The sequence below is a fragment of the Chionomys nivalis genome, chromosome 11 (genome assembly GCF_950005125.1).
Source record: "Chionomys nivalis chromosome 11, mChiNiv1.1, whole genome shotgun sequence".
Classification (NCBI taxonomy): Eukaryota; Metazoa; Chordata; class Mammalia; order Rodentia; family Cricetidae; genus Chionomys; species Chionomys nivalis.
Window position 1 is genome coordinate 27,517,835 of NC_080096.1, and position 23,018 is coordinate 27,540,852.

Consider the following 23,018-nt stretch of genomic DNA (forward strand, 5'->3'; position numbering starts at 1 on the left):
GTAGAAACGGGAACTTTTAAAGGAAATCCTCTTGGGTTTTGAGCTGAACTGAGACCTGCCCCTGGTACAGGGGCTTCTGAGATGCTGCTATTGAAGAACTGAGAACATCTCAGAACGCTTTCCCGTCAGGTCCTGATGCCCTACGGTCTCCCTTTCACCAGCCCTCATCTCTCCCCATCGTGCTGTCCTTTGGTGTCTGCCCTAGGAGGTATGTCAAGCCTTTCCCACAGCATGGCTTACCTCCCTGCTACTCTCCAAGAGTGGCTGGGGCTGGAGGTTTGTCTGCAAAGCATAACTAGCTTTGCCTAAGCAAACAGACAGGACTCCCTACCAAGCCGACTTAGTTCTGCAGGACCACTGAATAGACCAGTCTGAACCCACTAGATGTCCACTGTATCTAGATGGTCTTGGTACCATTTGTTTGGATGGAGAACCAGTTGGGAATAGGATGGAATAGCTTGACCAAGTTCCTGGTTGCCCTATGATGATGAAACTTGTCTTGGAGGTACATGGAGTGCAAGGTGAAACCAATGTTAGGGGTTGGCTTGTCAGGCAAGAGAAACAGCTTCAAGGCTGGTAATCCAGCTTCTTTCATGGCTGACCCCAGCGGTATGTGGTGTCAATGGTTTCCTGTCCTAGGCCCTGATCTGGTCAATGGGAAAAGGATCCAATTCATTTTCCCTAGACTGGGTGTACTTACTTGGGCCAGGTGCCCAACTGCTGACCAAGCAACAGGCAGTCCTGATACTGACCAGGAAAAAGGCTGGCGGTTCCTTTCCAGAATTTCGAGAGAGGGAACCGGGTAGCAGAATCTCACACCTTCCCAGGAAAACAAGCTCTAGCAGTAAAGAGAACAGGACACAGCCCTGGGGTACATGTTTATGTGAGTAATAAAATATTTACTATAACATAAATATAAAGGGAACTTCCCAGTCTACATTATTTTTTTTGCAATAAAGATACAAAGAGAATGCACCAAACATTGTTCCAAAATAATAAAAATAAAACAACAAAATTTAAGCTCAAACGTTAACAAACAGATGAAGAATTGGTGAAGGGGGAAGCTCCAAACACATCCAGAAAATAAATAGAGATGGGTCAGAAATCAGGAAACCATATTAAAATATCTTTTTCGGTTTAGTCGGGCGTACAAAACCCGGGGAGGGGCAACAACCCAGAAACCAAAAAATAAAAACCAAGCACAAAAGGTTTCTTCCCGCCCCCCGCCAGTGTGTACATATCTCACATATTTACATGGTTCCCACCTCACCCCAAATTTGGAGAATTTCTCTCCAGGGTTCCCCGAGCATCCCGAAGGGGCTGGAAAGAGCAGGGGGAAGCGGTAGGGAATCAGGCGGAAGGTTCTTGGGGGAATGGTTTATTTCTACAGCTGGTTAAAAAATAGTTCCAACTTTTCCAAGTTTCGTTCGTTAAGGCCAGGAGGGGCAGGGCCCGGCGGGGAAGCAGCGGCCCGCGGTGCGTGCTCGGTCTTGCGGGTGGAGATGCCCCTTCCCACCCTGGTGTGCGTGGGAGCGCAGACCCTATCCGCTAGGCCAGGAACCGAGCCGAGAGCTCGGGTAAAACGAAACGAAAATGAACACTCAAAATTTTTTTTGTTAGTTTTTTGTTTTTGTTTTGCGTTCTTGGAGGAAGGAGGAAAGGGTATGAGAAAGGGAAAATAAATTAGGCTAGATTAAAGCTTTGGCTATTTCCTGCTTTTATACACAGATGCGGCTCTCGTGGCCTCCCCTCCGGGGCCCCGATAAATACAGTATACAGCGATTTAAATTAAGGGCGCGGGCGGAGTTAGAAGGACCCCAGGAACCTAGAGGCTCCACGAATAAATAAAAACCGCAAAAAAAAAAAAAAAGAAAAAGAAAAAAAAAAGAAGAAAAAAAAAAAAACACAAGCTCGGAGAAAGGGTGAGGAGCTGGGGCGCATCCTGGTGCCAGAGAAGAGGCGCGGAGAGAATAAAGTGACAGTCCCCCACCCGTGACCTGCAGGCTACAGGGAGTCCGCGCCCGGGAGAGCTGCGGGGGACTCTCCTCTCTCTTCGTCCTTTCTCCCGGGAATCCCTAACCCCGCACCGCGTTACCTTTCGCTGTGGGGAGGCCGCTGCCGGGATCCGGCCCCGAACAGCCCGGGGGCAGGGGCAGGGGTCGTCGAGGGTATGGGGACAGGGAGCAGGCAGTGGGCAGAGGGCGCCCAGAGTGAGTTGGCGCATTCCGGATCTTCGCTGCTCTCTCCCTGGACTCGGGCGACACAGCCTCTCGGCCGCCCTTCGCCGCTCGCCAGAGAGGGGTTCGGTCCGGGGTTGTTTGGTTTTGTTTAAAAGTTTCTGGGTTTTTTTTTTTTTCCTTTTTGTAAAATCCAAAGCAACCGAATAAAGAACAACAACAAAAAAAGAGTCCAGGCCGCGCGGGCTGATTGCGCGCCGGAGGCACCGCTGCGCCGGTGGGGAACCCAGCCCGCAGGGTCACTGCACTGAGCCGGGCAGTGTGTGGTGGTGGTGGTGGTGCAGCCCGGCCGGAGGCGGTGGCGGGGGCGCAGAGGGTGGCGACGCGCCGCCCCCGCCAGGCCCCAGCTCCCCAGGCGCGTAAACGTCGTCCATGGGCGGGTGGCCCGCGCCGGCCGCTGGGGTCATGCGCTTCTCCTTCTGCCGCCGGTTGCAGAACCAGACACGCACCACCTCCTTCTCCAGCTGTAGGCTGTCGGCCAGGCCGGTGATCTCGTGCGCAGAGGGCTTAGGACACTTGAGAAAGTGGCTCTCGAGCGCGCCTTTGACCCCCACCTCAATGGACGTGCGCTTCTTGCGCTTGCGGCCCTGCGCCGCGATCTTGTCCAGGTTGGTGGGACTGCCGCTGGACGAGTCGGTCTCCTCCAGCCACTTGTTGAGCAGCGGCTTGAGCTTGCACATGTTCTTGAAGCTCAGCTGCAGGGCCTCGAAGCGGCAGATGGTGGTCTGCGAGAACACGTTACCGTAGAGAGTGCCCAGCGCCAGCCCCACGTCGGCCTGGGTGAAGCCCAGCTTGATGCGACGTTGCTTGAACTGCTTGGCGAACTGCTCCAGGTCGTCGGAGCTGGGAGCATCCTCGTCCGAGTGTTCGCCCACCGACGAGCCACCGCCGCCCGCGCCTGGGTGCAGGTGCGCCGCCGCCGCGTGCAGGCCGCCCGCGTGTGCATGTCCGTGTGCGTGTCCGTGTGCGCCCAGGTGCGGCGGCGGCGACGGCTCCAGCTGTGCCTCGTGGCCGTCCTCGTGCAGCGCGTGGTGCAGGCCGGGTCCCGCGCCGCCACCGCCCGCCGCCAGCATCCCGGCCAGGCCGCCGCCGCCGCCACCGGGGTAGGCCGCCTGCGCGTACAGCCCGAGCGGCTGGGGTTGGTGGCCCCCACCGGCCCCGGGCGACGGCGACATGGCGGGGCCCAGGTGGTGCGCTGTGCCGCTCTGTGCCCATGCCGCGCCCGCGTGGGCCGCCCCTTGGTGCACCAAGCGGGCGTGGAAACCGCCGCCGCCGCCGCCGTCGTCGGCTCGGCCGGTGCCGCCACCGCCCGCCTTGCCGTGTTCCAGGTGCGGGCCGCCGGCCCAGTCACCGCCGCCTCCTCCTCCCGTGGGTAGCCACTGGGGGTGCGCTAGGCCCACGGGGTGGCCCGCGCCCGCGCCCAGCCACTCGTGGTGCATCAGCTTCTGCACTTCGCGGTACGCGGCCCCTGCGTGCAGCCGCTCGGCGGCCGCCGCCGCTGCCGCCGCTGCCGCGGCATCGGGATGCATGAGCGGCCCGGTGCCGCCAGCTCCGCCGCCGGGGCCCCGCGGCAGGTACTGCGCGGTGGTGGCCATGCCGCCCCGCGCCCTGCGCCGCGCCGCCGCCGCCGCCTCGCTCCGTCTGCGGGCCCCGCCGCCGCGCTCCGCCGGCTTAAAGCCGGGACCCTCTGGGCGCTCTTGAGCCCCACCCCTCCCGCCGCCCATTGGCTGCTCGCGGAGCCGCCTCCCGCCCCCCGGCCCCGGCCTCCGCCCCTCGTGCCCGCCCGCCGCCGGGGCCTGCAGCCCTGAGCTCGTCATTGGGCCTTGCTCCCGGGGTCCCGCGCGCCGCCCGTGCTGATTGGCCGCTGGGGCTTCATTCATGAGCCCCCCCCCCCCACGGTCCGCGTACACATTCACGCCCCGGGGGCGCGGCCGCCACGTGGGGAGTGGCGCGGGGGTGGCACCGAGACCGCACCCCCCTTTCGTCCCCCCTGCGTGGGCCCCGCTTTCCCCGCAGCGCGGGAGCCTCGGAGCCCTATATGTCCCACGTTTCACACAACCTGAAAATCCGCCCGCATCCCAATGGGGCGGGGGGGATTGCTGGCTCCGGGAGGCGCTCCGGCTGCGAGCAGAGACTCAGCCCGACACTCCTCCCCGCGCTGCGCCGCTGCCTGCGGGCCAGGATCCCGTGGACTGCAGCGAGAGCGAGGCGGCGTGGCTTCCCGGCTCGGTACCGCGCGGCTGCTCACCTCCGCGGCCTCGCCTCCTGCGGCTTCCAGGTCGCACCGTGCGCTCCTTTTCGCGCCGCTCCCACGGTCTCTGTTTTCCCCCCTTCTCTCGTTAGACTCAACGTCACAACTACCGGGACCTCTGCGGCCCTAAAAGTGCAGCGGGCACAGACAGAGTCGGATCGGCTCGGGCTTCAAGCCTTTCGCCGGCTCTCTTTCCTTCTCCTGGGCACCGAGGCCAGGTGAGTACCGAGTGGGCGGTGCTGCGCCAGCAAGGACTGCGGGCGACAGAGGCTCTGTGCCGAGATGCGAGCTCCTATAACCAGCTTCAGGGTTCTGGAATGAGAGGACCGCGAGGTGGAGACTGGTTCCGGAGAAAGCGCCACCAGTGGGTGGGGGATGGCAGCTGGGCCCTGTCCTGCGCTGCTGAAGCCTTTTCGTGATGTTTCCTCCCAGCTTGAACCGGTTGTCGGTCGTTAGCGCTGGTTATGATGGGGTCATACAGGCGGGAAACTTGCAAGAGAGCATGTGGGCTGACTCAGGGAAGAGCAGTTCAGAAATCCAATGTGTAGGCTGGCAGCTGTCCAGCCTTCCGTGGAGCCAACTCAGACTTGTCTGGTAGGGAATTGAGGAGTCCTTGTTGGAGAAGTGGACAGTGGAACGGCCAATCTCTTCATTCCTGCCTGTTTTTGGAGTCTCTCCTAAGGATCCTGCGTGAGCAGGGCCTAAGCTGTAGCTGTTTTGTGCTTCCTTACCCTACATGGCTCACAACTTCTGCCTGTTTCTGTGCTGGGTTTTGGTCCACTGCCAGACCCCCTTCTGTGCCTCTAGTCTTGCTTCAAGATGATTCAGAGGTTCCAGGGTGTCGAGCTGGGGGCCTAGCTAGGGTCTTACTGGATAAATCCACTCAGGACTGGGGGGTGAAGCCTATGTATTTGAAGAAAGGATCCAAGGACTCTGAACGCAGCTGCTGTGGAGATGATTTCACTTGGAACAGAGTTGACAGCGATCAGAGTTACCCTGGTTAGAGACAGTGTCCTCTAAACCCCGAAGGCCCCAAGTTCAGCCCCTGGCTAGCCCCCAAGGGAAGGAGTGGAAGAGGTCAGGGGTTGTCTGATTACTGGCCACAGTTCTGAACAGGCCACCTTCAGGTCCCATTCTAGCTGCAGGAGTTTGATGGATTCCTGTGTCTGAACCCAGATAGGATCTTGGCCCAGGAAGTAGTCACCTTGAGGCAGCTCAAGTTCTTTTGGTCCACTTACCTGGCTAAGCCTTCTCCAGGACCTTAGAAGTGCAGAACCAAGGCTTGGATTCCTCCAGGGGAAGTCTCTAGTGCCGGCCCGAACCAGACCCACATTCCTCTGAAGATTGGGCTCAAACTGGAGTTCTCCTGTCTCCCTGGTTAGAGTATTCTGGTCTGTTCTCTCTGAATTTGGCTTTCCACTTTGTAAATTGGGACTGGCGGTATCTGACAGTCCTCCCGTCTCCCTAAGGCGAGCAGAGAGTGGTATGAGACAGTGCAGTGCCCCCCCATCCCAAACTCCCGGGTCTTTTTCCCCCGTGCTCTTTCCTGTTGTTGGTGTCTCTTGGCTGGGCAACAAAGTCTGTTTCCTCATTTGTAAGAGGGCTTTTGGGTTTGGACCAGTTTACCTCCTTTATTCTTCCAGCTTTGACAGTCTGAGATTCTATACATCTACCTCTGGTCCTGCTGGAGGATGGGAAATGTCTGGGCAGCTGACAGATATGATGCCATACAGATTTGGGGGTTACCCCTGAGACTCGAAGAACAGTGATCCATGGGCATGGTGCTGTTCTGCCCATAGTTTGCCCTAAACCCTGGGAGAGCTAATGACAGCATCCTCGGAGTGTAGAGAACAGAGCTAAGCCTTACTCATGCCTCCTACTCACTCTTCTCTGCGTTGCTGTAGGTTGCAAGAAGTGGCAGTTTTGGCCTTCAGGGCAAAGATGGCCTACAGCCTTTTCTCTGGCCATGCTTGTAGGCAGGTCAGGGCTAGCTGGAAGCCGTGTCCTCTGGCCCAGCTTGTGGCCCCGCTCTTCTCTGTCCCTAGGCTAACATTCCTATAAGCAAGCAGCCTGTGTGAATCACTTACTTCTTGGAGCTACGGCTTCTCCATCTCTTTTTTTTTTTTTTTTTTTTTTTTTTGGTTTTTCGAGACAGGGTTTCTCTGTGGTTTTGGATCCTGTCCTGGAACTAGCTCTTGTAGACCAGGCTGGTCTCGAACGGCTTCTCCATCTTAAAGTGGGGACAGTGATGCCTGCATCTTAGGATTGCTCTGAGGCTCCAAGGACGGAACAAAGAATGTGATTTAAGTGTCCTTCCCGGTACACAGCGGATGCTACCCGGGGGCGAGCAGCAGCTTCATGAACCAGGAAAGGTATAATTCTTAACTCTGTGTTGGGAATTTTAGATGCTCCACAGCAATATGAGTTTTGAGTCTTATTTTTCCTTGGAGTTAAGTTTCCCATGGAAAATCTTGGAATCCCTTTCCTTCATGTTCTTGCAGATTGTGTGAGGACCGTCATAGGCCCTGGCCGAACCTGTACGACCAGAATGGCCCCTATCTCTAGGACAGCAGTTCTAGACCTGAGTCGAGACCGCTTTGGGGGTTGAATGACCATTTCACTGGGGTTGCCTAAGGTCATTGGAAAACATAGATAAAACATAGATATTACAATTCATGACAGTAGCAAAATTATGAAGTTATGTAGTAGCAACGAAAATGATTTTATAGTTGGGGTCACCACAAGTTGTATTAAAGGATTGTAGCACTGGGAAGTCGAGAAGCCCTGCTCTGGGATCACTACCATCACAGACCCAGGGAGGAACTTACCTGTATGACCACACTGCACCGCCGTGGTGTACACATGGAAGTCAGGTACCTTCTTGGCTGGTGCAGATGGTATAGCAAGGGCATGCCGGGAAATGTGCATTCTTACATATACTGAACATACAGATATGCAAGCCAACACGGGCATACACGTTCTAATTCACCACAGGAACACACAGTCTTGCTTCAGTAGGCTAAACATGCAGTTGCACAAAGTAATACCTAACAATAAATGCAGGCAATAAATATGTCTAAACAGAGTCAGATACAGAACACTCATGTAGACTGAAATGGGTCTTCCTTGTCTGACATGAAAAAAATCTCGAGACCTGCAGGCTCCTGGGGTCACAAACACAGTGACTCTTGACTGGCACACAGTATTGTTCACGTAAACAGCTACACTTTGGTATCTGTTCGCACATGGAACTGACCACACACACTCTCTTACCCAGGTGAACAGACACAAAGAGTTCTCCCCATCTCATAGACACACAGACTTCCTTATCCACTCTCTGAATGAACCATCAGGTCTGCACAAGGTACCAAAAGGCAGGAAGGGGCTGTGTCCAGTCCAGTGTTTGGTCTATGTGGTTTGTTGGTGATGTTAGCCTCGGGGAGATAGGAAAGCTCTCCTGTTTGTTTCCCCTCCCCTCCCCTCTTCTTGCCTGTGCAGGGCAGCTCCAAGCTAGACTGCTGCCAGTCTCAGGCTCCCCTGTGGGGCCCCTGCCCAGCCGGCCCCCAGGCAGGACCTCCTCAGCTTTCCCAGAGTGCACAGCCTCCTCCAGGCTCTGGAGTGTGACCGAGCGCCTGCTCATTTGACACAGGTCACCGAGCCTCCAGCAGATGGGGCCCTCGCTGTGGGGGGCCTTTGAGCTGCAGGGCGGTTGGGGGTGGGTGTGGGTGTGGGGAGGGCTCTGTAGGGAGGAGTCAGAGCTAAGCAAGCTCCAGGCTGCAAAGCCTGGGGTCACAGACATAGACTTCCACGCAGGCTGCCACAGCTCCACTCTCGGAGGCTGTCACCATCAGTACCCTGGCAGCAATGCACTCACTGTTACAGTTCAGTTCCATGGCCCTGGGAGGGCAACTTGCATGGAGTGGATCTGGAGCACAAGTCTGGGGAGAAAGAGTTGCAGTCCTGCTTAGTATCTCTTGGTGGCAGCTGGATCTGGCTGCTTTCCTCTTAGGTCTCTGAACCCCTGGAGCTTTCTTCTATTAGTCGGGAGGCTTGCAAGAGCAGGGGCGGGCTCAGCTGTGGCCGGAAGCCTTTGTGGTGTGGGGGGCAGGCTCTAGAAGCGCCACCTGGAGCCCTTGCAAATCAGGGATGCCGGGAATAGGTAAAGGAAGGAAAGAGGTCTAGGGTCCACCTACTGGGCTGCTGAAAGAGCCTTGTCTTAGGTTCTCCCTTCCAAGGACTTGGAGTCCTCACCGCCCACTCCCTCCCCCTTCTGCCACTTCTCATGCACTAGATCTGTTGTACCTGAGAGCAGGGCCTGGGAGCCAGGGTCCTGGGTTTCATCTGCCCCTTGACTCAGGGCTTGTGGCCCTTGAGCCAATCTCCGTATCCTGAGCTCTACAACCTTTGACCTTTCCATAGCTTCCTTTATAAACTGGGTAGGATCGGCTCTGATGGCGATTAAGAAGGTGGAGGGAGATCACCACCCAATGGAAGCTTGACAAGGGTACACGTGTCTTGATTGTGCTCTCTGTTGGAGGTCTGCGTGAGCCGGTGGGAGCAGGAACTGCTTGGTCCTCAGCTGAGTTCTTCAGTGTCAGTTGTTGTCTGCGCGTGTGGTGTGAGTGTGTGTGTGGCTGTGTGCATGCTGCAGCACGGGAAAGAAGGTCAGAAAATAACTTTTTCAGAAACAAGGGCTTTTACTTGCTGAGCCATCTTGTCGACCTTCCTTCCCCCAGCAGTTCTTGCTGAAGACATCAGGGCTGGAATCCTTTTTGTTGTTGTTGTTGTTTGTTTTTGTTTTTGAGACAGAATCTTGTATAGCTGGCTTTGAATTAACTCTGCAGGCAAGGATTACTTTGAATTTCCAATCCCCCTCTCAGTCTCCTGAGTGCTGCAATTACAGATGTGTGCCACCACGCTCGGTTGATGCCGTGTGGGGGATCAAACCCAGGGCTTCATGTTTGCTAGGCAAACACTACCCACTGAGCAGCATTGCCACACTCGAATATGGTTTTGATTGAAAGCATTTGTCGGTGCTGGCTGTCACAGATCCCTAGTCTCTGGAGGTGGACGTGGGGGTGTCAGGGATCATTCTGTTCATATGGGTAGGCCCCAGCTAGGTGTGCGCCACCCTCCAAAGCCACAAATCCCTCTTTTCTCTGAACTCTAGTCTTCTGTCCGTCCTGAGCCCTCTCGAGCTTTAGGCCGAGAAGGACAGGGTTCCTGTCTCTGGTGAAGAGAAGGAGCCCTGTATTTCCTGGCTTCCTCTGGCCTGTGGGAGGGAGTGATGGCCCTAGGCTGTAGTGTTTAAAGCAGGAGTAGTGAGTTGCTATTGGGATGTACTCCTATTTCAGCCTCTGAGTGGGATCAGTGCCCGTAGTCCTGTTAGGTGGAGCGCGCGCTCTGCAAATGGGTAAATTAATAGAGGGGATTCATTACTGTGAAAGGCTGGGGCTGGGTTTGGTTTCCTCCTAAGAACCTCCCTTCTTCCCTCCTCGCCTCCCTTCCCCACCCTTTACTCCCCTTCTCTTCCTCCTCTCCTGCTTTCCCTTCTCACTTTTACTTGAATGAGTGCAAAATTCACCACAGCAGGATAGGGCGAGGGCAGAGAGTTTATGTCCTTGTCACCATTGGTGGAAGAGTGAGGCTGGGGGTTGACTTTGTGGTTCAGCTGAAGGCTGGTGTAGGTAGCTTGGTTAGGGTGGCTGGAGGGAGGGGAGTTGCCTTGTGTTTCTGTATTTGCAGTGGTAGCAGGTGGCTTGGGGAGCTTTGGGGTGCCTTTGTGTAGGATAACTGTATGTATGGTGGCTTCCGTGACTTTTTTTTTTCTTCCAAGACAGGGTTTCTCTGTAGCTTTGGAGCCTGTCCTGGAACTAGCTCTTGTAGACCAGGCTGGCCTTGAACTCACAGAGATCCACCTGTCTCTGCCTCCTGGGTGCTGAGATTAAAGGCGTGAACCACCACCACCCAGCTATTTTTGTTCTTCTATGACTTAATGTGTCTGTACTTTACATTTTTTAATTTAATGTTTAATGTGTATGTGTGTGTATGCATGTGTGTGTGCGTATGTGTGTGCCCCTGCGCTCACACGTGTGTATGTCATGAAGAGCATGTAGAGGTAAGAGGACAGCTTGTGGGTATTGGTCCTCTCCTTTCACTCTGGGGATTAGCTCCTATAATCAGATTTAGCACAAGTGTCTTTACCAGCTGAGCCATCTCACTGGCCCTGTATACACAGACACACAGACACACACACACACACACAAAATCACACACAAATCATTTATTTTTATTTCATGTATGTGAATGTTTTACTTGTATGTAAGTGTACTGAGTATCTGTTTCTGCATTTATGTTTTAAAATTTCCTGTGTGTGTGTGTGTTTGTTTTACTATGTTTGGAACTTGGTTTGCACTAATGGGCACACACTAGTGTCTGTTTTGAAGATGCCATCTTGAGTGTGAGAGTATCCCTTGTCTGGTTCACTTCCTTCAACCTAGGGGTACCTCAGGAGGGTTAGGTCTGGGGGAAGGGCCCAACTAGCACCTGCTGAAAGGCGTGGCTTATGCTCTATTTACACATTCATGAGCCCGCTGCCAGCAGAGGTCTCTCAGGGCAGACAGAATGAGCAGGCTCCTCTACACAGGCAGAGTGACCAGCTACCTTTTCCACCAGTGGCCCCGGGCCTCGGATCTGGAGATTTGCTAGTTCTAGCTTCTGATGGCAGTTCTGTGGCCACAAGGGGAACATTCTTTTTCTCCCCAGGGCAAGATGCTCTTGGAGAAGGAAGATCATCTTCCACCTAAGACTAAGCTGATGGTTGAGACCCTCTCCCTACTCTATTCCCCATGGGACGGCCTGTGGGTCCCTTTTCACATGCTACATGCACTTGAACTTTGGGTAGCAAGTCTTTTCAATAACACAGGAATGAGGTTGCCGGGTACTGGCCAAAGTATATCTATGGGAAATGAGGTCACGGGACTTCCTCTTCAGTCCCACAGTGAGGCTGTGGTCCTTACATTCTTCCTCAAGTGTCCCTCTCAGGTGCCCTGGGCATCACTACCGCTGCACAGATGGCCCAGGTATCCTATATACTGTGGCACACGTGGCATACTGTGTGCCTCTGCCTCCTCCTGTGGTGACTGCCTGGAGCTGGAGGGTGACGGACCACATGGATGGTGGCTTTTATGGCTTGTTAGCTGGCCTTCTTCAGCTTTCTTGGGGTAGCAAGTGGAAGGTGGAGGGGCAGAGGGAGATTTAGGAATGATATCTTCCTAGAGACCTCACAGCATCTTTGTTTGTCTGGTGGCAGACATCTGTCTGAGTTTAGGCTAGCATCTGCCTGGCTGGAGACAACATCTGTTTGAGGCTGGGACACCTGGCTGAGCCCAGCACATTATCTGGTCCCGGGATAGCTTCCGTCTGGGCTCAGGACATGTGTTTGAGCCAGACACAACATCTGTCCGGGTGTCACGCAGCATCTTTCGGCCTGGGGGAATGTCTGTTTGAGCCTTGGACATGTGTCTGACTTGGGGACATCTGCTGGGTCTAGAACAACACCTGTCTGAGCCTAGGAATGGGCTTGTCAATGTAGATACAGTTACTCTGGAGCCTAGGAATGGGCTTGTCAATGTAGATACAGTTACTCTGGAGCCTAGGAATGGGCTTGTCAATGTAGATACAGTTACTCTGGAGCCTAGGAATGGGTTTGTCAATGCAGCTGAGAACAGTGTGCGGAAGGCTCACATCTCCGCTCTCCATTAGAGAAGAGCACTTATGCGGAGTGCCTCAGTTTATCTGTAGTTCTGAGCACTGTGGTCTGGTTGCTTGGGCGTCTGGAAGGATGGTCCAAGTCTGCACCTCAGTGACTCGCAGAAGCCAAGGGTAAAGGAGGCTATAGGGAAATAACAGGTTCAGTCTAGTTACAGGACTGGAAGCCGTCTGTGTCCCTCTCATCTGTTTGGAATAGCTAAGTCACGGTGCTCCCGCAAAGACCCAGCTCAGCCACGGCACTCAGCTCTCAGCAGTGTGTTCTGACTTTCCCTATGCATGTTTATCAAGTTCAGGCCCTGATGGCCCCATCCTGTGTCTCTTTGAACACAGAAACACCAGTTCTGCCCCCAAAGCAGCTTACCTCCTGACTGTGTACACCAGAATCTCTTTTCCCAGAATGCTTTTCTCCCTGCTTCACGCCCTTCCAGTCTGGGTTCAAGGGTCAACAGTACTGGGAAGCTTCCCTCTCCAGATGGAGACATGGTCTCTACCCCACTTACATGGTCTATCCCTGTGATAGCATTTATGGGCCCATATTCCTTTGATTCTTTGTTGTCTGTTTCTCTACTGATTATTTTATCATTTCCCTTAGGACCCAACTCCTTTATTTATAGCGAGCACCAATTAAAATGTTTTAACAGGGTCTTGGCCAGGCCAACCTTGAACTTACCATGTAGCTTTGGCTAAGCTGGAGCTGTATGTGTAGACCAGGTTGGCCTTGAATTTACAGAAATTCCACCTGCCTCCTGCAGGGATTCAAGTATACCCATCTTCCTTCCTTCTTTTAGCATTTTTATTTATTTTCTTGGGTTCTGGAGACTGGATCTGGCTATGTAAATCAGGCTGGCTTAGAATCAATGGTCCTTCTGCCTCAGCTTCCTGGGGTCTGGGATTGCAGGTGTGCACCGCCATGCCTGGCTCAGTGCTTTCTTTTTTAAAAGGGGACGACGAGAGGATATTATAGCTACTGGCTTGCAGCCGCAGAGGAGGGGAGGGTCTTCTTATTCACACTGGGCCATTGCCTATAGTCAAAGTGCCCTAGATAATGGACCCAGAACACCGGGATGGGGGCCCGTTAGGACACTGTTCTGCCGAATCTTTTTTTTTCCCTGGGGGAGGGGGCCGGTTGAGACAGGTTTCTCTGTGTGACAGCTCTAGCTGTCCTGGAACACGCTCTGTAGCCAGACTGGTATGGAACTCACAGAGATCCTCCTGCCTCTACCTCCTGAATGCTGGGATTAGAGGTGACCCACCCCCCACCCCTGATTCTCCTTAAAATTCTTTATATATGACCAAAATAAAGATGAATATACTAGTAAGAGTAGAAATTATTGCTGCCAGCAGGAGCAGGAAACAAAGCAGGGAAGGCCAGGGAGAGCCATGAATCCAGGCATACTAGCCTCTGTGTGGGGTGGGTGACAAGACCAAATCTGGTGGGAGAGGATGGTGTCCCAGCACATGTCAAGACCTTTCCCCGAGGAACAGAGGAGTATAGAGTCTGGCTTAGCTTGAATGAAGAAGCTGCGGGATCCTGGGCTTTGCTCATCTGGGCAGAGAGGAAAGAAGGAAAGGCTTAGCAACATCCATTTGTGTAGAGCAAAGTGATCTCTCAGGGGGGGCCAGCCTGGCATCTGCTCCAAAGCAACGCAGATAAACCCTGACTCAAACCAAAACCCAAACACACACACACACACACACACACACACACACACACACACACCTAACTCAACCCATCCCAAACCAAAAAAGAGCTGTAGGGAGGCCCCAGTAGAGACAGTGGAGTTGCTGAAGGGTGTGGGTTCCAGCCTGAGAAAGGCCTTTGAGAACCTTGTGAAGCTCTGAGGCTTGCAGGATGAGATCAACCACATTGCACACCGAGCCTTGAGAGGTTTTCGAGCTAGAAGATGGACTGGGTGTCCAGGAGTTTTGCTTTATCCTCACAGAGCAGAAAAGGAGGGAGCAGTGGAGCTAAAAGGCTGGAGGAAGCGGGGTCAGATGGAGCAAGACCTGGTGGAAATGGGAACAGCATCTGGGTCTTGTATCCTAGGGTGGGCATTAGGAGGGTTGAGAGACCTGGTGTTTCAGGTCACCAGTGGGGAGAGACAGAAGGGAGTGGGGAGCTGGCCAACAGCTGGAGCTTTATACAGTAACAGGTTAGTTTCGAGGACCCCTGGCCAACCAGGGCCCTTTGGACATCAGTGTTGAACCCATCTGGAAGGAAGCTCTACCACGAGATCAATGAGTCAGTTTCTAACGACTGGGTCATTTCTCTGGCTGGGTTATACTCTTTCTGCCTTGGGGCCTGACTCTCTGACCCTGGTGGCCTGCCCTAGGAGGAGAGATCAGCCTCCTGGAGACCAGCAGAAGCCCTCAGGCAAAGCTGCAGTTCCTGGCAGTAGGAAGTCAAGCAGGAGTATACTGAAATGGTAGGGCCTGGAGGGATGGGGGTGGGACACTCAACCTCTGCTGCCCACACACCGGGAGGTTTTGGTATTGGAAGCCTCCAAGAAAGAGGAATGTCTATTAACTTTATTATTATTGTCGCGATGATTGTTGCTCTTATTGTGAAAGCCACATGAGATACTATGAAGAAGAGAAGCTAAACTGCGTGCCTACCGCTTTCTAAGCACTTAACATATCTCATTAAATACTTTCAGTAGCTAGTGTGTCGGAGAAAGCGTTGTGGCCATGAAACGATTTATACTTCTAACTTGAAATTTCTAGAATCTGAGATGGTGAATTCAGTGGGCTCCCCTGGATGCTGAGGGCTCTTGTCCCAAACCTCCCGAGCAGCAGACAGCCTCCCTGGTGCCTGGAGATGCTGACTCATCAGAGAGAGATGTAAATTCCTACCTGGTTTGCATATGATTTACACATATTTATTTATGAGAGTCTTTGATTAATGTCAAAGTCTGTCTGTGATTTTTCTGTCAGGCTTCAGGGCCCCACAGAGGCCATGGCTGGTGTGGATGTGGCTGGAAGTCTGACCGTGGATGTGGGGTGGGGGCTGCTGGGTAAGCTGTGGGTAGGCGGTTGGCAGGTTCGGAGCCACAGAATGGGCAGACTGGAGCCTGGGATTCCAGCATAGATGCTTTGGAAAGCTGAGGGAGGGGCGCGCGCGCGCGTGTGTGTGTGTGTGTCGCGTGTGTGTATGTGTGAGTGTGTGTGTGTGAGCTATCACCAGATGACAGACTCAAAGTTCTTAAGTGCTGGAGTGAGGGGGGCAGATTGGTGTCGTAGTGACAGGCAGGCTGTTGAAAGGAGTTCAGACCCAGGGAAGCAAGAGAGAAGCTGGAGTCCCAGGGAGGGCCACAGCAGGTGCGGGGCAGTGGGTCGTACAGGGGCTTTCAAGCCACCCAGAAACTGAGAGGCAGAAGGGGCCTGGCTCCCGAGTGCCCTCCCCTTGTGCTGCCAGGGCAATCCCTGGCCCCAGATGCCCCAGGGGAGAAAAACTGCTGATCAGCAATAATTTGTGTGTGAGTGTGTGTGCAGGCAGTGCCCAGCCCTCTGCCTGGAACTGTGGCAAAGGTCTGTCCCAGCCTGCAAGCCTTGGCAGGGGAGCTGGTGAGATAAGGAGGAAAGGGCAGGCCCTGACCTCACCTCTGAGGGCTGCGAGCCTGGCACCCTGTGGTATTTACATCCATTATCCACCCTAATCCTCACAAGGGCCCAGAGGGCCAGAGACTCTCTTATCTTCTCTTTGTGGAGGAGGAAGCTGGTCCAGACTGTTGCAGCAACTTGTCCAAGGTCACACAGCAAGGGCGTGGAAAGTTCTGATTCAGAACCCAGCTCCGCCTCCTTCTGGAGCCTGGGTATTTAGTTCCTTCTACCCCAGCCTGGTGCCAAATAAGGATACCAGACTCTTTGGTTGTTGTGAGGGTGAATGAGTTCAAGCCTGCAGAGCGCTTGGCACAGTGGCTGGCACACAGTAGATGCTCAGTAAAGGCTCTAAGAAATGGGATAGAGCCAAGAGTCCTCACCCCTGGCTGTTGTCGTGTGTGGAAACGGGAGGCCATTTCTGGGTAGGTCGTGTCACCTGCCAGACGAGAGTCCTGTTCGCACAAGTCCTAGCCATGGGTGGAAGGGGAACATTGAAGCTGGCTGGTCAGGACTGCCTGGATACGTGTATATGTGGGTTCAGAGAGGACTTGAGTGGGAAGGGAGAGGGCATGCTGGGAAGAGGGAGCTCCACCAGCAGGCAGTGCTCAGGCCATTCCTTGTTTTCAGCTGCAGAATTCTGAATCAAGAGAGGAAGTAGGGAATATGAATGGGCTTGACATGTACATTTCCCACAGTAGCTATAGCAACAATGTAGACTCCTGCCTTCTAGTGTTGAAAGTAGAGGAGCTCAATGAGGGTCATGTGCATTCATTCAACAAATACTTAGTGCCTATTTTGTGCCAGGCACTATCCTAGGTGCTGAGAGGTAACACTTTGTTTTAAAGATTTGTTTGTTTGTTTGTTTATTAATTATATAGTATTCTGCCTGCATGTATGGCTGCAGACCAGAAGAGGGCACCAAATCTCATTACAGATGGTTGTGATCCAGTATGTGGTTGCTGGGAATTGAACTAAGGACCTCTGGAAGAGGAGGCAGTGTTCTTAACCGCTGAGCCATCTCTCCAGCGATACTTAACACTTTAAAAAATATTTTTTTACAAGACAAGGTTTCTCTGTGTAGCCATGGCTGTCCTGAAACTCTCTCTGTAGACCAGGCTGGCCTTGAACTCATAGAGATCCGCCTGCTCTTCCTCCCGAGTGCTGGGGTTAAAGGTGTGCGCCATCACCACCCGGCTGATAGATGCACTTGCTGTGTTCAAGTGTTTCACACGCCTTACTTCCTTTATTCCTCCCAGCTTTGCAATGAGTCACTGAAGTAGTCTGGAGAAATGGTTGATCTCTCTGTGATTCCTCCAGCCCCTTCTCATGTGCCAGTCATACTGGGCATCCAGTATCTGCCACCCAGCTGGACCACCTCAGACGCAGTTCTCCTATCCCCTTACCATGTCAACATCAGCATCCCCCTTCCCATCCTGCCCTGCCCTGCTCCACCCAGACTCACCCAGCTATTCCCAGCTCTTCAGCACAGCTCAGATCTTGTCCATCAGCTCTTCTTGGGAAGCCACACCCCAGCTCAGGACTGAGGCTCCAGGGAGGTACCAAAGAAGGGCCTCTGTTTTCTGACAAGATTCACTAACTTTGCTGGAGGCAGCAAGGTTGTTATGTCGTCTATTTGACTCACTCTGTTCCTTACGATGTAGAACTCCACAAGGCTCAGCCAGGGTGGGCTTGTAGTTCCTGGCAGCCACTAGTGACCGTGCACTTAGCCGACACCCATGGTCTGAACGCCTCACCAGCTTGTGGCACAAAAGAGGTGTAGGGAGAGGTTTCCTCAAAATCCAGGGGCCCCGGGAGAAACCTGATCTACTTCTACAGTTTACCTTTAATGAGGGAGAAACCTGGCCGAAGGAGCTCATTGGTGAGATGAAGGGGATCAAGTCTTGCTTGGAGGCCTATGTTGCTGTGTTGATCTGGAAGCTGTTGCTTCATCTACTTTATGTCTGTCCACTTGTCTGCCCATCAACCAGCCGTCCACCCACCTACTCACCTGTCTACTTCCCATGCACGCATCCATCCACCAACCTATTACCAATCCACGAACCCAATTATCCATCTCTTCACCCACCTACCTACCTACCTGTTAATGCATTCATGCGTCCGTCCGTCCGTCCGTCCGTCCGTCCATCCATCCTCGTATATCCATCCATAGATTCAGGCATGAATCTCCTACCTAGCTGCCACCCTATGACTCCATCCATCTAGCTCTTTGTCCATCTGGCTGCCTACTGCTGCCAGATGTAGTCTGCAGCTCACTTCTGCGTATTGAGTTAGTATTCTGGGGAGCTGGCTAGTGCTTCTGTTTCTATGAGTCCTCTCTTCTGTCTTTTCCCCATCTGGTTTGTGGGGATACTCCTCATGCAGTGTAACTGACCCCTCGATAGAGCCAAGGAAGAAGTATGTCTTGGCTGTGGATTGGCAGTGACTGCCCAACTTGTGTCCCCTGGTGGGGAGTCTTGCATGATGCTCTTGCTTCTTCCAAACTAGACTTGTGACTTTCAGACCTATAAGTTCAGGATGTTAGCTTGGTTATCAGGTAGGTAGGCCAGACTTGTAGCTCACACCAAGCCTTTGGAGTGATGTTTGTTTAGTTCATGGTTCTGGTGGACAGAAGTCCAAGATCAGCTGGGTGCTTCTGGCCAGGGCTTTATGCTGTATTGGCAAAGAAACAGGCATGTATTTGGAAGAGTCTGACGGACAGGAGGGCTTCGTTTGCTTTTTAGCAAATGGTTCCGTGCCCATGAGAGCTGCATGCATCGCTCAGGATTAACGCAGGACTTCTCTGTAGCTTTGCAGCCTGTTCTGGAACTAGCTCTTGGAGACCGGGCTGGCCTCGAACTCAGAGATTCACCTACCTCTGCCTCCCGAGTGCTGAGATTAAAGGTGTGCACCACCACCGCCCGGCTCTTTTTTCTTTTTCTATTTTGGTTTTTGAGTCAAGGTTTCTTTGTGTAACTGCCTTGGCTGTCCTGGAACTTTCTTTATAGAATAGGCTGGCCTTGAACTCACTGAGATCTGCCTGCTCTACCTCCCAAGTGCTGGGATTAAAGGTGTACACCATCACTGCCCTGCCAGTCTAGTCACTTCTAAGTACTGAGGTCCTGGGAGTCAAATCTCAGCCTGAGCTTTTGAGGAGACCATCCATGCAGACCACAGCATCCTGAAATAACACCCAGTTCTCCTGTTGGTGTTACTGTATAGTCCAAGTCTAAGAGACAGCAGGGCAGGGGTGTACTTCTTCAGGAATCCTCTGGATGACCCCTGAGTCTTGTGACCTTACATAGTGCCAACCCCTTCCTTTGCAGTCAAGGCAGAGAGGTGGCCTGACTCCTCAAGGCTTCCAGCCTGAGCAAACCCAGGTTCTGGGGTCCTATTCCTGAGCCAGCTTCAGGCACCACCTTCAGTCCCTAGGGCAAGCCCCTTCTGAGGTATAGGACAGTCCTAGCCGCACCTCCAGGCAAGAAACTCTGCTTGCTTAGGAATGGATTATCCCAGAAGTAATACCTGCTTCAAACTCATGCCCCCCACCCCACCCCTGGTTGGAGGCCAGGTATTAGCTTTATTGGGTCTCTATGGGATCAGATGCAAGGACACTGAGCTAGCTTTAGGAGTTGGATAAGTGCCGAGTTGTGCCTACAGCATAGCATCAGGTCACCATGCAGTAGAAGCTCATGCTCCCTAGAGCTCATCCCTGCTTCTGCATTTCCCTCCCAGAGCACCTCCCCCGGGCCTCTGCATCTCTGCCTCTGCTGAGTCTCTCTACTTTCTTTCTACCCACCACCCGTAATGTCCCAAATAGCAGCCCCATGTAGCTCAAGGGCCTTAAAACAAGACTAGGCTGCTGGGCGGTGGTGGCGCACGCCTTTAATCCTATCACTTGAGAGGCAGAGGCAGATGGATCTCTGAATTTGAGGCCAGCCTGGTCTACAGAGTGAGTCTAGGACAGCCAGGAATGTTTCACAGAGAAACCATGCCTCAAACTAAACAAAAAGCCAAGACTAGGCCAAATTGAAAGGCTGTAAGCATAATGTATGTGCTGAATTTGTAAGACTTGGTCTGAAGAAAAGAAAATGTAAAGTGTCTTCAAGAATTTTTTATATAGATGATGTTTTGAGATGGGTAAAATAAAATATATTCCTAAAGTTAATTTTGTTTGCTCTGGTGTAACAGAAGTTTCTGTTCAGCCTGGTCCTACAGCCATTCAGTCCCAAAGAAACACACAGAGGCTTATAGTAACTTTAAACTGTTTGGCCTATTAGCTGAGGCTTATTATTAACTAGCTCTTACAACTTAAATAAACCCATAATTTTTGTCTATGTTAGTCACGTGGCTTGGTACCTTTTATCAGTGAAGTAGTCTCATCTTGCTTCTTCTGTGTCTGGTTGGTGACTGACTCTCTGCCTTTCCTCTTTCCAGAATTCTCCTAGTCTGGTTGCCCCACCTATACTTCCTGCCTGAATGCTGGCCAATCAGTGTTTTGTTAAAGTAATACCAGTGACGAATCTGGTATTATTATTACAGTATACAATCGCATTATTCCATAGCATTTCGGTATTTTTATTTCCTGAGACTGTAGATTTTTATGTAGAATAGTCTGGCCTCAGTCTTACACTGGACACGGGACATCCTTGAACTCCTGATCCTCCTGCTTCTACCTTTCCAAGAGCTAGGACACAGGCATGAGTCACTGCATTCAGCCTTCTTTACCTTCTTAGATGTGTCATTGTTGTGTCACCAAAAAGATTGACACCACACATGAATCACGAATGTGGACAGTGCTGCTCCAGAGCCCGTTATTCACCAGGGGTTTTAGCTCAGGGTCTGCTGGCTCCAGTGCTTTTAGGTTGGTGTGGAGGTGGGGCGTTGTAGGGGGAGGACCTAGCAGAGGAAAGCTGCACACTTCCTGGAAGCCAGAAAGTGGAGAAGACTCAGTAAGAGACAGGGAGAGACACATCCTTCCAAGCCACATCGCTGGTGGCCCACTTCCCTCATCTAGAGCCCACCTTTCATCAGTGAAGGCAGGGCCCTCGGGACCTAGCCACTGCCCCCAAGTCCCTAGCCCTCTCCACATCTTGTATTAGTCTCAGAGCCTTTTGGGTGAGGAGCTTCTTCATATCCACCCTCCCCCCAGTCTACTTGGGCTTCTCTCCTCATTTGAAAGTGACCCACTGCTTTATTTTCTCGCAGATCGGCCTTGCTACTACTTTGTCCTCCCCTTCCGTGTTTAAACTTGCTGAGCTCATTTCTACCCCAGGGCCTTTGAACTCCCTAGTTCCCCTTCCAGGATCAGTGTCCATGTCTTCACGTTTGCCTACCTACTTGATTCAGAGTCCCATTTAACTGTGCCCTCCTCAAAGCACTTTCTGGTCACTGTGACAAGCAGATGTACCATTCCATTGCTCTCTCATGCCTTAGGGAGAACAGTCATTTGTCCATAGGCCCAGGGAAGTGAAGAGCTTGCGCAAGCTCGCAGTCATCAAAGTAATAGCCAGCTGTCCTTTATTGAGTGTCCACTGTGTGGCAAGAAGTTCCCAGACCTTCCTTGGCTTTTTCTTACCATTTTTTTTTTTTTTTTTTTTTTTTTTATGTAGTCGCCGTCTTTGCAAACCTAAGAATCCGTGGCCCAGAGAGGTAAAGTGACTTGTCTGAAGTCACCCAGGAGGTGGGTCTGGGCTGAAATTCAGATTTGCTCCCCGGGCTTGGGTTGTTCTTTCGCAGCCTCCTTAATTCCTCATACTTTAATTTCTCTTCACACTGCATACATCGCTTACCTTTTATCAAATTCCTGGTCTCCTGTGTCCCAGGCCAGAGGATTTTCTATATGGATTGAATCTTCCACAGGTCACTGGGGAGGGAAACAGCAGTCAGCAAAATGGAGGCAGCCCCTGGTGTCTGGCATCAGTGAGGAGGAGAGGCTACCCCTGCCCAGACCCAGAAGCAGGGCTCTCTCCCTCCCCGGGGGCTGCCGCCTGCGAGCTGCCGCCTGCCTCCGCAGCCTGATGGGGCAGAGCTCCTGCTTCATGTTTTATTAATAACACTGCCAGCCTTCCTGTTTTCACGCTGATAACCTGCTGGGGAGGAGGCAGGGAGCAAGGTGGCCAACCCTGGAGCTTGAGGCCTCCCCCGTGGAAGAGCGCTCTGTGAGACTGGCACAGCCCCAAGCCTCTCAAGTTGGCTCTTAGCGCCTTTTCACTTGGTCTGAGGGAGCCCCTTGGAGGGGGCAGGTCCTCTTGTAGGAGGTTGGAACATGGAACCTGGGGAGTCCCACCCCTAAGCCGTTTAGGACATTAAGAGTATATCTGATTTTGGTCCTCCTCAGAGGGAGATATGTACATATTCAAGTGGCCATCGGTTCAGTGGGTTCAGGGATTATGGGGAGACAGAGGGAGGGGGAAAATCTGCATCCCATAGCCAGACATGGTAGCACACATATGCAGTGTCAACACTTAGGAGGCAGAGGCATGAGGTCTGTTTACAGTTTGAAGCCATCCTGGGCTACATTGTGAATTTGAGGCAAGCCTGGGCAACCTAATGAGATCATTTCTCGGGAAACACATACACACACACTCTGCCACACTTTGCTGACACTGGTTCCCAGGGTTCCCTGGGTAGGAGATGGCTGACATCTTGTCACACGAGGACCATACCTGAGCTGGCCTCTCCCTGACCACTCCTGTTTTTCCTTCTAAACCATAGTGAAAGGGGTTAAAGGAAAGAGGCAGATGGGAGCTCGTCCTGCACAGCGTGGGGTGGGTAAAGGCCATGCCTCCAGCCAGCCTGTAGTCTGGAGCCACGGGCACCACCTGCAGGTGCCAAGCACATGATGTCACATTAGTTCTTTGAACGTGGCCATGGTGGGAGGAAGTTCAGTGTCTGAAGATGGCTTGACAAGAACAGGCGTTTATGGCCTAAGCTGGGCGACCTCGGTTCATCCCTGGAGCCCACATAAAGGGAGAAGGAGAAAACCAACTCCTCAGAGTTGTCCTGTGATCTCCATGGGCGTGCCATGGCATGTACACACACACACACACGTACACACACGTACACATGCACACACACACACGTACAAATGTACACACACACGCACACACACGTACACACACATGCACACACAGATAGTAATAAAATTGGAAAAAAAT

The 23,018-nt window shown here is 52.8% G+C and overlaps 1 protein-coding gene and 1 long non-coding RNA gene across 2 annotated transcripts in view; one reads left to right on the forward strand and one right to left on the reverse strand.

Annotated features, from left to right (window-relative positions):
* Positions 1-865: 865 nt before the first annotated feature.
* On the reverse strand, positions 866-3,876 carry Pou3f1 (POU class 3 homeobox 1). Its single transcript, XM_057784615.1, has one exon. The coding sequence runs from the start codon at positions 3,830-3,832 to the stop codon at positions 2,477-2,479; it is 1,356 nt and encodes a 451-aa protein (XP_057640598.1). The 5' UTR covers positions 3,833-3,876; the 3' UTR covers positions 866-2,476.
* Positions 3,877-4,346: 470 nt separating this feature from the next.
* The window catches only part of LOC130883929 (uncharacterized), a 128,166-nt gene continuing 109,494 nt past the window's right edge, over positions 4,347-23,018 (forward strand). Inside the window, exon 1 of the long non-coding RNA XR_009057998.1 lies at positions 4,347-4,706. This is a non-coding gene — a long non-coding RNA (uncharacterized LOC130883929). The remainder of the gene's footprint in view (positions 4,707-23,018) is intronic.